This window comes from Meleagris gallopavo, chromosome 29, assembly GCF_905368555.1.
Source record: "Meleagris gallopavo chromosome 29, MGAL_WU_HG_1.1, whole genome shotgun sequence".
Taxonomy (NCBI): Eukaryota; Metazoa; Chordata; class Aves; order Galliformes; family Phasianidae; genus Meleagris; species Meleagris gallopavo.
The window spans coordinates 4,335,779-4,347,520 of NC_139432.1; the positions used below are offsets into that span (position 1 = coordinate 4,335,779).

Below are 11,742 nucleotides of genomic sequence, written 5' to 3' on the forward strand. Positions count from 1 at the left end.
GACATGAAACGGGGAGAGCAGATGAAAGGGGCGCGGGGAGATGAAAACCCAAACTGGCTGCTTAATTGCGCCGGGGCTGCGGTGGAGGTGGAGAGCTTCAGCCAGCCCGTGAGGGACCTCCGTGCCGTCCCCATGCCGTCCCCTCCACTGGAGGAGGCGCAGAGCGCAGCGGCCCCATCCAGATCTGGGAGCAGGGCTGTGTTCACAGGCTCCGACCCCACACGCTGTGGGGATGGGGGCTGCGGGTGAGGCTGTGTGACCTCTCCAGGCACCAGAGCCGGGCGCCGTGCTGCCCAACGGAGCCCCTTCTTCTTACAGTTCCAGCCTCCATCCCGCAGCAGGAGGGCAGCGGATGCGGGCAGTGCCCGGAGCTGTGGCATCGGCCGGAGGTGGGTGACGTGACTCGGCCGGCGGTGACAGGAGAGGATCTGTGGGCATCCGGGGGAAGATGGTCCACTGCGAGGGCACCGCGCTGGGACACGGGGGGTCCTGGCCCCTCGCTGTGGGGCTGAGCGCAGCAGGGCCAGCTCGGGGCTGATTCGGCATCTCCCCGCGAGGCGCGACGGGGGGGCTGTGCTGCCAGATGGAGCCGGCTCCGTGCTGCAATATTTCTGGGAGGTGAAGGCTGTGAGAGATGGATGCGCGCGGCGCAGCCACCGCCGGGGATGTGGCAGCACGGGAAGGGAGCGGCAGGAGTCAAGCGTGCCCTGTCACCGTCCCCATCCCTGTCCCCATCCCTGCGGCCTTTGGGGATGATCAGCCTCAGGCCCCCGGAGCAGCTCTGCCTCGTGGGACCCCTCCACGTGCGCGTTGGAGGCAGTGGTGAGCGGGTCCCCATCTGCGGGGCAATGGCATCTCTGGGGATGGGGCCACGGGGGCTGTGCCTGTGCCTGTCTGCGGTGGAACAGTGGTGACCTGGATTGGACTGAGAGCCCCGGGGGGAGGAAGCGTGTGGCAGAGGGAAACTGAGGCACAGGGGGAAGAAAGAGGTGGCCCTGAAGGGAGAGGGGTCTGGACTCTGCCAGGAGCTGGGGGCTGTGTGTGAATTCCATTTCTTTTGCAGGAGGAGGATGGAGAGGGGCTGTGACCGAGCACAGGGCTTTGGACAGGACACTGTCCCCTCTGCTGTCCCCTCCTGCCTGCTGTGACTCACACCAGCTGTGGACTCGGTTTGATGGCATGAGGTGTTCATTGGGCGCATGATGACCTGCCAATTGTTTGGTGGGAAAGTGCTGGAGCTGCAACCGTGCAGAGCTGGGGGGGGTCTTGGGGGGGAGGGAGGAAGAGCGTCCTGGGTCACATGTGCCCTTCATCACCCATCACCAGGCAGGATGTGAGGTACTTCTGTGTCACCGGAGCTCCTGCCTGCGAGGTAGGTGAAAAGGCTGCCGTGTGAAGGCCACCATGTGCTCTGATGTCACGACGGCTGGGCTACGACGTCACGATGGCTGAGCTGTGACGTCACAATGGCAGGGCGATGGCTTCACAATAACTGTGTTGTGACATCACAATGGCGGGGCTGTGACGTCACAATGGCGGGGCTGTGATGTCACAATAGCAGGGCTGTGACGTCACAATGGCGGGGCTGTGACGTCACAATGGCGGGGCTGTGACGTCACAATGGCAGGGGTGGGAGCACAGCAGTGCCACCGGCGCGGGCACAGCCATGTGTGGGTGACAATGCACTGCTGGCAGATGGCGTTTGCTCGGGGCTGCTGCAGGGATTGGGGGGGGGCACGTGGTGCACGGATGCTGCCTATAACTGTGCACCCCCACAGGGCCCCCCCAGCCAGCAGAGAGGTGCTCACCTCCCTCCAGTGTCCCAGTGATGGTGGGGAGGTGGCTGCGCCGGCTGTGCACTGCCTGACAATGGGTTGCAGTGGGGTAGGGGGCACAGGCACACTGATGAGGAGGAGCAGAGTGGCATCAGGAACAAAGGAGATGGTGCCCAGTCGGAGATTTGGGGCTGGGGGTGCCTGGCCTCTGCCCTGCCGGGGTCTTGACCCAACAGCCTGTGGAGGGGATCCAGCCCTATGCTGTCACTGTGGGGTTTGGCTCTCCTCATTCATCCCAGGGCAATCTGGGGTCTCCCCACTTCGTTCAGCCTTTCCTCCTCATCCTTGGGGCAATCTGGGGGCGATTTCTGGGTGCTCCAGGTGCTGCCATCCTGCTGCTTCGGGGACCGCCATCCCAGGGCACCTCGGGGACCCCCCTATGGAGGAGCATCGGGTCCCCAACCCCAACACACCGTGCCGTTCGGCAGGGAGCAGATTTGGGGAAGTTGAAGGGAGAGGGGGGGGGGGGGGGGGGGGGGAGGTTGGGGGGTGTAAATCTCCATGGCGACACGGTGACGACAGTCGCCATGGCGAGGCTGCGTGGCCCGGCCCGTTGCCATGGCGATGCGCCTGGCACGACGAGTCGCCATGGAGATGGCCGATGGATGGAGCGGTCCCCATGGCGGGGCCCAGGGCCGGGATGGGGCCGTGGGTCGGGGGACCGAAGACCCACCGTGGGGCCACGTGGGGCTGCGCGCCCTCCCGGTGTGCGTGGGGCCGGGGCCGTGTGCCGCCGCGTGCCGCCGCCGCCCGGGTTCATTTGCACGAGGCTTTTCCACTCCAGTTCACACTACCATCTGACAAGCCCAACTTCTCATTTTCAGAGTAATCACTCCACTGCACTAATTGCACATGCAAATATGCAAATTCGTATTAATTAATTACTATACTAATTAGTTCTGTGGTATTTGCGAGTAATAAATCATTCGGAGGGAGCGGGAAGCTGGAGACCTGGCCCATTTACACTTCGCATAAAATTTTAATAGGCGCTCCGGCTGATCCGGGACAGCCGCGCCGCGCCGTGCTTAAAGGGCCAGAGCTGGGCTGGCATCGACTGCCCGCACCCCCCGGTCCTGCTAAGGGGGTGGGCGCGGGGCGGGGGGGCAGAGCGGGCGAGGAGGTGTGAAGGGGGTTGGGGAAACTGAGGCAGGCGGCGGGGCGGTGCCGATGGGCGGTGGGCGCGGGGCTGCTCCGTTCTACCACCCCGCTGTGAGGTGTGGGGGGGGGGTCCGGCCGCTGCCCCCCTCCCGACCCACAGTTCCTGCCCGTGCTCCCCCTGCTGCCGCGCAGCCGCTCCCTGCCGCCACCTTTGGGGATTTTGCAAGCCTTTAATTGTCGTAAGCACAGATTAATTAAGCAGCGATAAACACAAACCCATGCATTATTGATGAATAAGGGTGAGTTCAGGTTGGTGCAAACGTTGTAATTAAATATAAACCTCAAGCTGCCCATTGTTAACTTACAAATTACATTACTATTGCGACATGTGTCGGGGCTCACGCGGATGCGAGGGGGATCACACCCAGCACGGAGACCCCCATCGCCCCACACCGGGACCCCCCACCCACCCAGCCCCTCTCCAGCCCCGACCCACTCGGCACCAGAAGGGCTCCGTCCGTCCCAGCGCCGTCCTGCATCTCCCAGAAGGGCCCAGAGTGCAGCGTGACGTCCTGCTGCAGGGACACGGCACGCACAGGACCCTGCACATGGATGTGCACATCCCATGCACACACACACGTGTGCATCCTGTGCACACACACACGCATCCCATGTACACATCTGGTGCGTACAATTGTGCACATCCCATGCACATACACCCCTCCCATGCACACACATGCACACACGTGTGCACATCCCTGCCCACACACACGTGCACACCCCTGCACACACACACACACGTGTGCACATCCCACACATACGTGTGCACATCCCTCACACACACACACATGTGTGCACATCCCTGCCCACACACACGTGTGCACATCCCTGCACACACATACGTGTGCACATCCCTGCATACATGCACACATGTGTGCACATCCCTGCACACACACACACACGTGTGCACATCCCTGCCCACACACACACACGTGTGCACATCCCTGCCCACACACATGCACACCTCACATACACACATGCACACAACAGCTCCCACACCACCACAATGTCCCCCCAACCCACAGGGGTTCGTGTTCCCACACCCCCACACCCCCACATCCCCACACCGGAGCAATGGCTGCAGTCTGTACTGACCACCCCCCTTCAAGGCTGCCCATCACGGGGTCTCCAGGACCCCCACCTGCTGCCACCTCCCCCTTCCCCATGCATTCCTCTGTCTGGATTTGCACCCGAAACCCCTCACCCAAGACCCCTCCTTGACGCAGAGGTGCCACCCTCACAGTAGGGACCACATCTCCCCATCCCCATCCCCTCCATCGCGGTCACCCGCATCCCCACATGCATCCAGGCCACCCTCGTCTCATGGGGACTCCGGGGGCACTCTGCACTGGGGACAAATCACAACAATGGTGGGGGGGTTTGGGGTGGTTGGGGGGGGGAGAGCTCGCGAGATGTGCGCGCCCGGCTGCTCCCAGAGTGCCCCTCTCTGGGGCGGCGGGGTAGCGGGGCTGGCAGCTGTTAGCTATTTATTAACCAGTCATGGTTAAATTGGTTTATAAATTAACAGATGTTTTAACTTTATTCTTTCTTCTGGGAATGGAAGCAGCAAACTGGTCCGTGTTTGGCGGCTGGGCTCGGCGTGGGTCGCCCATCCTTTCCGGGAGGGTCTTTGTGGGGTGGGGGGAATGGGGCGGACGGCCCCCAGCCCAGCAGGGCCCCCCGTTCCAGCAGGACACAGCGGTGGTGATGGCAGTGGGGTGGGCATGGGGCAGTGGGCACCCGGGGCTTTTGGAGGACATGCGCTGCAGGCGGGGAAACTGAGGCAGGACCGGGGGTGCCCCACGGTTTTCTCTCATTGCCGCCCCCTGGGAGCCGGGTTTTGGGGTCCCCACCCATTTAACCTCGCAGCCCCCAGGGCAGGAAGAGCCCGGCCCCGCGTGCTCGATGCGGTGCGTCCTCCCCGGCGCTGACCCCGGTTCCCGCAGCCCCGGGAGGACCAGGAGAGCCGCTCCGGTGCCCTTTCGCTTCCCCCCCCGGGCCCCGCCGTGCCGGGGCTGACACCTGCCGGCCGAACGCAGCAGCGCCGGTGGCACCGGGACACGGGAACGGGACCCCCGCCCACCTCCTGGCGACACGGCGTTGGGACCCCCCGGACGTGCAGGGACCGGGCCGTGCCCCTCCTCTCCACCCCCCCCCCCCCCGCGTCCTGGTGGGGACATGGGGACATGGGGACATGGGGACGCGATCCCGCCCCGCGCCTTCCCTGGAGCCCCCCGGGTTTGAAGGGAAATGGATGAGAGCCCCCAGCCCGCCAGGGCAAAGCCCCCCGTGGTGTATGGGGGGGGAGGAGGTAGGCGGGTTGCAGCCCCACCGTCCCTCCAGTGCTGCTCCGTGCCTCAGTTTCCCCACAGCACACGGAGAGATGCCGGGGGGGCGCGACTCCCAGTGCAGCACCATTTAGGGGGAAGGAATGGGCAGCAGACCCCGACCCCCCTTTCTCTCCGTGGCTGCTCCCGGAGGACGGCTCCCAGCACGGAAGGGGTTAAGGCCCCCTCGACCCCCCCCACCCCACTGCTCCCACGCGCGCGCTCCCACGCGTGTTCCCACACCCGCACATCCTCTGCACCCCAGGGAGCGCTCGGCCCCCGCCCGCCGCCCCCGCTGCACTCTGCGGGGATGGTGAGGGGGTTGGGGGGAAACGCAGGAGGGGGGCGGACCCCAAAAAAGTGCCCCCCCAGAACCTCACTCTCTGCAGGACCCCCAACGGCCCGGGCAGGGAGGAGAACCATGGATGGGACAAAAGGGTTCCCCGGGGTGGGGAGCACGGGGGGCACGGAGGCACCCACCGACACCCCCACCCAAACCCCGCCCCATCCGTGGCTCCGCCCACACCACTGCCCAGCCCCCTCCCACCCGGCACTCACCTTTCGGACCGAGTCCCGGCAAACTCCTGTGCACCTCCCACGTGCGCTGCCCCGCGATGCTCCATCCTCACACTGCCCTGTCCCCACGATTCCCTGTCCCCAGGATGCTGCGTCCGCACCGTATTCCAGCCCTATGCATCCCCATCCCCACAACACTGCACCTCTCCCACCCCTGTCCCTGCAGCACCCCATTCCCCCATAGGATCCCACCACACCCCATCCCCACAGCTCCCCATCCCGCAATGCCCGTCCCTGTGGCCACCCCGTCCCCATAGTGGCACCGAAGCTCCCATTCCTCCCAGTGCTGCCAGGTGGGGGGTGAGCGCTGCCTCCCGCACCCTGCTGCTATTTTTACTTTCTCTGCAGGAGGATTCGCTGCTGCACGGAGCTGCAGCCCCCACGGCACGGCACGGCACGGCACGGCATGGCACAGCTCCAGAGCAGCCCAGGGAGCTGCAGGGCTCAGCCAACCCTGACCCCACAAAGAACAGGTCCACACCATCGCCACTTTGCACTATGGGTGTACATAGAAGCATGCAGTGGGGCAGTGGCTGCAGCACCACGTCCCAACCCCGTCGCCGTGTCCCGGTACCCATCCCGGCTGTGCCCACAGGGACAGAATGGGCACAGGTGGGGGCTGCTCCCAGAGCTGTTATTGGGGCCGTGGGTGCTCACACTGCTGCAGAGCGGGGAGGGGACCCGGCCACCCCCTCACACTGCGCCTTCGTGCGCGGGAGGAGAGGGAACGGCAGCGGGAAGGAGCCCGGGAACCTGTTGCCATAACAACCACGGGTCCCACACGGGGAGCAGGATGGGGACAGGGAGGATGCTCAGGGCTTGGCACGGGGGAGCCAAGGGATCCTGGCTTCACCCCCCCCCACCCCGCAGCACCTCCCCGGGGCTGCGCCCACGTCGGCAGCCCATGGCTGCACTTGCACCAGGCCGCACGTGGGTGCACACGGGGCCGTGCTGTGCCGTGCGGTGCCGGGCGGCTGTTCCATGGCACTGTGCCACGGGGGTAAATATCTTGCTGGAGCCACAGCTCCTGGCCTGCAGCCACTCGTGGCCGTTGGAACACCGGGAGATAAGAAGGCAGAGCCCGACACCCCCCTTCCTTGCTCCGGTTTCCTCCACGCTCCCGGCACCGCCCAGCCCCTCTGTCCCGTGTGTGACATCCAGCAGGCACCGGCCGTTTCCACACGGGGCTGGGAGCGCAGTGCAGCTCATGTGGCATCGTGCACCGAGCACGGGAACGGCGGGGACGTGGCTGGGGGCTGGAGCTGTGCCAGGGGTGGGTGCGTCCCCGATCCCGTGCCCCGACCAAAGTCACCTGGATTTTATGAGCGGAGGAACTGGAGATAGGTGGCTTTGAGTCTTCTGTTCTTCCAGGAGAGGAGTTTGGGTTTGGGGGAATTTTCCATGGGGAAAACCACAGCGATCCAGAGGTGTGACAGCACGGTGTTCTGGTTCCGTGACATCCCTGGTCCCCGGCTTATGGTGGTGGGGACCCTGAGCACACAGGCAATGGGACATTTCAGAATGCTGTGTCCTGATGTGCCCACGGCATCCATCCCCACAGATGTCCCCGTGGCTGGTCATGTCCCCCAGGCAGATCTTGCCCCATAGTAGGAGTCCCTGTGCAATGGGGCAGCCCCCAAAGCTGTGCCCCACAGTATCCCACCCAGCCAGGCTGCCCACACTGCCCTCCAGTTTGCAGAGAAACTGAAGCTCCAGTCACTCGGATGCCCACGGCCACACACAGCCCTGTCCTGTTCCACATGCCCCCCCCGGTGGGGAACGGGTTAAGGGGCCCGGCAGGCTCGAGCCCCCCTCCCGGGCTCCCCGAGGGCTCATTATCCATGGCCTCAGCCCCCCTGCCCGGGGGATGAATAATGCAGCGCGCTGGTAGGAGCCGTGTCCTCCCTCCCTCTCCTTCCTCCTCCTCCTCCTCCTCCTCGCGGCTCTGCCTTCCCCACCTCCCGCCGCTCAGTCCTCACCGTGCTCAGCCCGGGCGCTGCCAAACTCCGTGCGGCACCGGGCAACAGCACAGACCCTGCAGCCATGGACCCCAAGGACCGCAAAAAGATCCAATTCTCAGTGCCGGCACCCCCCAGCCAGCTGGACCCCCGCGCCGTGGAGATGGTGAGCGCAGGGTGACAGCGGGGTCACGGTGGGGTTCGCAGCACGGCACCGTGTTCCTGCTGACCCCGGGTAGCGAGGGACCGTGGGGTGCGGGTGGTGAGAGTGCCAGCGGTGTCCCATGGGTGCCCCGAGGTGGAGGAGAGCTGTGCGGGGGGACAGGATGGGGACAGCGTGGGGCAGGAGGGAAGGAATGGGACAGGGAGAGAGGGACGAGGAGGACTGGGGGGATCCTATGAGGGATGGAGGAGACAAGAGGGAGGGGATGGGATGGGGGTACAGAGAGGAAGGGACAGGGTAGGGAGTGGGATGGGACAGGGAGACACGGGGACAGGACAACGTGTTCCGAGGTCCTGCGCCAGCGGCAGTTTTGTGCAGGAGTTGTGTGTGGGGATAGGGCAGGACAGGAATGGGACAGAAGGGAACGGCTGGGACAGAGCAGCCAGGAATGGACAAGAACGGGATGGGACAAGACAAGGGACTGTGCAGGCTGTGCCCAGCTGAGGGAACACCCCCAGGACATGGCTCCTGTGCACCCTGGACCCACAACTGTGTGGAGTTGGGGGCTGTGAGGGGCTGGGGGAGGTAGGGGACAGCATAGGGACCCTGAGATGGGGACACGGCCCCTCCGTGGGGCACTGCACCTGTCCCTGCCCTGTGCTACTGAGCACCCCACGGGATGGGGACACAATGGGGCTCGGCCCTGGGGCACTGGGTAGGGGACAGGGGACCGAGTGACACTGCTGTGCCTCAGATCCGCCGGCGGAGGCCCACGCCTGCCATGCTGTTCCAGCTCTCCGAGCACTCATCCCCAGGTGAGCCAGGACACGGACTGGCACCAGGCTGGGGACGGGAGGGGACATCGGGTGGCTCTGGGGGCAGAAGCAGCTGCTGCAGGGATGGGAGGTGCGGGCAGGGATGGGACAAAGCAGCTGGAGTGTGACAAGGTGCCACAGGTGGGATGGAGTGGCAGGAATGGGACGTGGGGGTGGAGGTGGGACAGGTGTCTGTGTATGGGTGTTGTGGCAGGAATGGGACACGATGGCAGGGATGGGACCTCAGTGGCAAGGATGGGATGTGGTGCCACATCTGCTATGGGATGTCAGGGATGAGACACGGTGGCAGGGAGGGCAGCTGGGGGTCACACACGGGATGGGGCGGCAGGGACAGGGCAGGGGCTGCAGCTCCAGCACCCGTCCTACCCACCCATTCTCTCCTGGCGCTGCGGATGTAGAGGACGAGTCCCTGCCCTACCAGGTGAGTGGGTTCCGTGCACCTCTGTCCCTACAACAGCCCCCAGCCCACCCCTGAGCCCCCCCGGCACAGCCCCCCCCCCACCCCGCAGCACAGTCACCACGGTGTTATCGTGGTGCTGCCGCCCTGCCCCGTCCCAGTGCTTATCGCTTCCCTGCCTTCTCCTGGCCCTGGGGACGGACACACAGCACCGCGGGGACGGGGACATGAGAACGGGGCCTGGGGTCAGGCTGTGACACTGGGACCTCGTGGAGCTCAGGTCCTCACCACCGACCCCTCGGTCTGTAGTGCAGTGTTGCCATCACAGGGACGCTACACTGGGGGTCTCTGTTCCAGAGTTCTCACTATGGGGGCTCAACATCAGGTCCCTGTTGCAGTGTGTTCTTAAAGAGTCCCAATCTCAGGGGTCTCATCCCACAGTCCCCATTGTGGGACCCTCACCAAAGTGCCACGGTCCCGGGGGGCTCATCCCTAGATCCCCACAGTAAGATCCCCATCGTGACACCTAGTCCTTGCGGGGTCACAGATGTCCCCGATGCGGGAGTGGCCGTGTCCCTGTCCCCAATGCTGTCTGGTTGCTCTGTCCTGCAGCGAGCCTCCGGCGAGGGCTGTCTGCTGAAACCAAAGAGGACCAACCCGTGTGCCTACACACCACCCTCGCTCAAAGGTACCGTCCCCAAAGGCCAGGTCCTCCCCAGGGGACTTTTTGGGGCAGCTCCAGGAGCTGGCTGAGCCCCCAAGTTGCTGATATCTGGATGGGGAAACTGAGGGAAGGAGGGCATATGGGGTGGGTGCAGAGCAGTGGGCTGGGGGACCTGGGCACACCACACCCCTGTGCCTCTCCCAGTACTTCCCAGTGCTTCCCAGTGCTTCCCAGTGCTCCCGGTGCCAGAGCAGGGACTGATGCCGGTGCCCCGCAGCGGTGCAGCGCATCGTGCAGTCCCACCTGGAGAGTGGCCTGGCTGGAGGGGACAGCTCTGATGGAGAGCCCGATGACGGGGACCCCGAGCTGACCCGTGCCTGCGACCCAGACAGCGCCCTCGAGTCTGGTAAGAGGGATGGTGACACGGGAACAAAGGCTGCAGCAGCCTGGGGGACGTCAGGATGTGGGACCGGGTGCTGCCAGCTGCCATGGGGGGACAGGGCTGCAGTGTCCCCTGCCATGTCCTGGAGCCATGCTGATGCCAGCCGGTTCCCCTGGCCGTGTTGTCTCTGGGGGGGGGAGGCATGCCTCCTCTGCCCCAGCTCATCTCTGCCCTTCTGAGAAGCCCTGGGGAGCCAGGCCAGAGCCGAGCGGAGCGTCTTCCCCGCCACCAAGGCACACAAGAGGAAAGGTAATGGGGACACCACAGGGAGGGGAACAGAGGGGTTGAGAACACTGGGGAGACTGGAGTGGGAATGGGCCAAGGATGGTTCCACTCTGGTGTTTGTAACACTGCATGGATGGGGACTCTGAGGATGGGGACACTGCTGGGATGGGGCGTCGACAGGGATGGGGCCAGGGAAATTGCAAGGTTGGGGACACTGTGGTGATGGGAACACTCTGAGGACGAGGTGATGGATGGGGTCACCTCAGGAACGGGAACCCTGTGGGCATGATGACACTGTGGAGATGGAGACTTTGTGGGAATGGAGACAGGGATGGGGCCACCATGGGGATGGGGACACTGTGGAGATTCAGGACTGCTGCCATCCCCACGACCCGGCTGCTGGCAGCGCAGTGGCCGCCCCATCCCATGGTTGGCCACTGTCTCTCCCTCTTCCCCCAGGGGGGCAGAAGGTGTCCTTTGCGGGAGGCATCGCTGAGCGCAGCGAGGACCTGAAGGCGCTGACGGTGTCCGACATCCCCGAAGACCCCGAGGACCCCGAGGGGGGTGAAGGCGACGAGGAGGAGCCGGAGGACGGCAGCGGTACGGGGTGTGGGGGATCCCTGCTCCCTTGGACGGCAGCGGGACCCCCGCCTGACTCCGCTGTCACCTCAGAGCACAGCGAGGAGCGGCAACACGCGGGCCTGGCAGGCACGGAGCGCCGCCGCTCACCAGTCCCGCTGGGCACCAGCTAGCCGGACCGCGGCCCGGCCGAGACCCCCACGGCCTGCCCCGCATCACCGCAGCTTCGCCCGCAGCCCCGCCGCCCCCCGGCCCCGCTCGGAGCCTGCGCCTCGCGTGTGCCCCCGCATGGCTCCCGGCCCGGTTGGCGGGACCGCGGCCCCACACCGCTTCCACACCGTGGGGGCTGGCGGTGAGGCTGGGGTCCCACGGCCGGGGCCCGCCCCGTGCCCCCCGCATGCAGCAACGCCCGCGCTGCGCCCCAATAAACGGCTGTACAGAGCGGTGTGCCCGTGCGTGGGGGGCAGCGGGGAGCTGAGGGGGCGGCTGGGGGCGGGAGCAGCGAGGCAGCGCCGCGACGGGCTCTGCGTGCCCCCCGTGCCGGTTCTCCTCCCGGCTCCGCTCCGCTCCGCTCCCCACGCC

General features: G+C 65.4%; 1 protein-coding gene across 3 annotated transcripts; it reads left to right on the forward strand.

Annotated features, from left to right (window-relative positions):
- Positions 1–7,085: 7,085 nt before the first annotated feature.
- Positions 7,086–11,601, forward strand: PPP1R1B (protein phosphatase 1 regulatory inhibitor subunit 1B). Of its 3 annotated transcripts, none has more exons than XM_085211256.1 (8): positions 7,086–8,020; positions 8,772–8,831; positions 9,245–9,274; positions 9,863–9,938; positions 10,192–10,320; positions 10,540–10,605; positions 11,041–11,181; positions 11,254–11,601. In XM_085211256.1, exons 1-8 carry the CDS (start codon positions 7,940–7,942, stop codon positions 11,331–11,333), a joined length of 663 nt encoding a protein of 220 aa, XP_085067382.1. In that variant the 5' UTR covers positions 7,086–7,939; the 3' UTR covers positions 11,334–11,601. The 3 variants fall into 3 exon arrangements, with proteins under 3 accessions (XP_085067382.1, XP_010722918.2, XP_085067381.1); XM_010724616.4 differs by having other exon boundaries at positions 7,090–8,020; positions 8,772–8,832; positions 9,252–9,274; XM_085211255.1 differs by lacking the exons at positions 7,086–8,020; positions 9,245–9,274 and adding an exon at positions 8,390–8,602 and having other exon boundaries at positions 8,772–8,832.
- Positions 11,602–11,742: the final 141 nt, after the last annotated feature.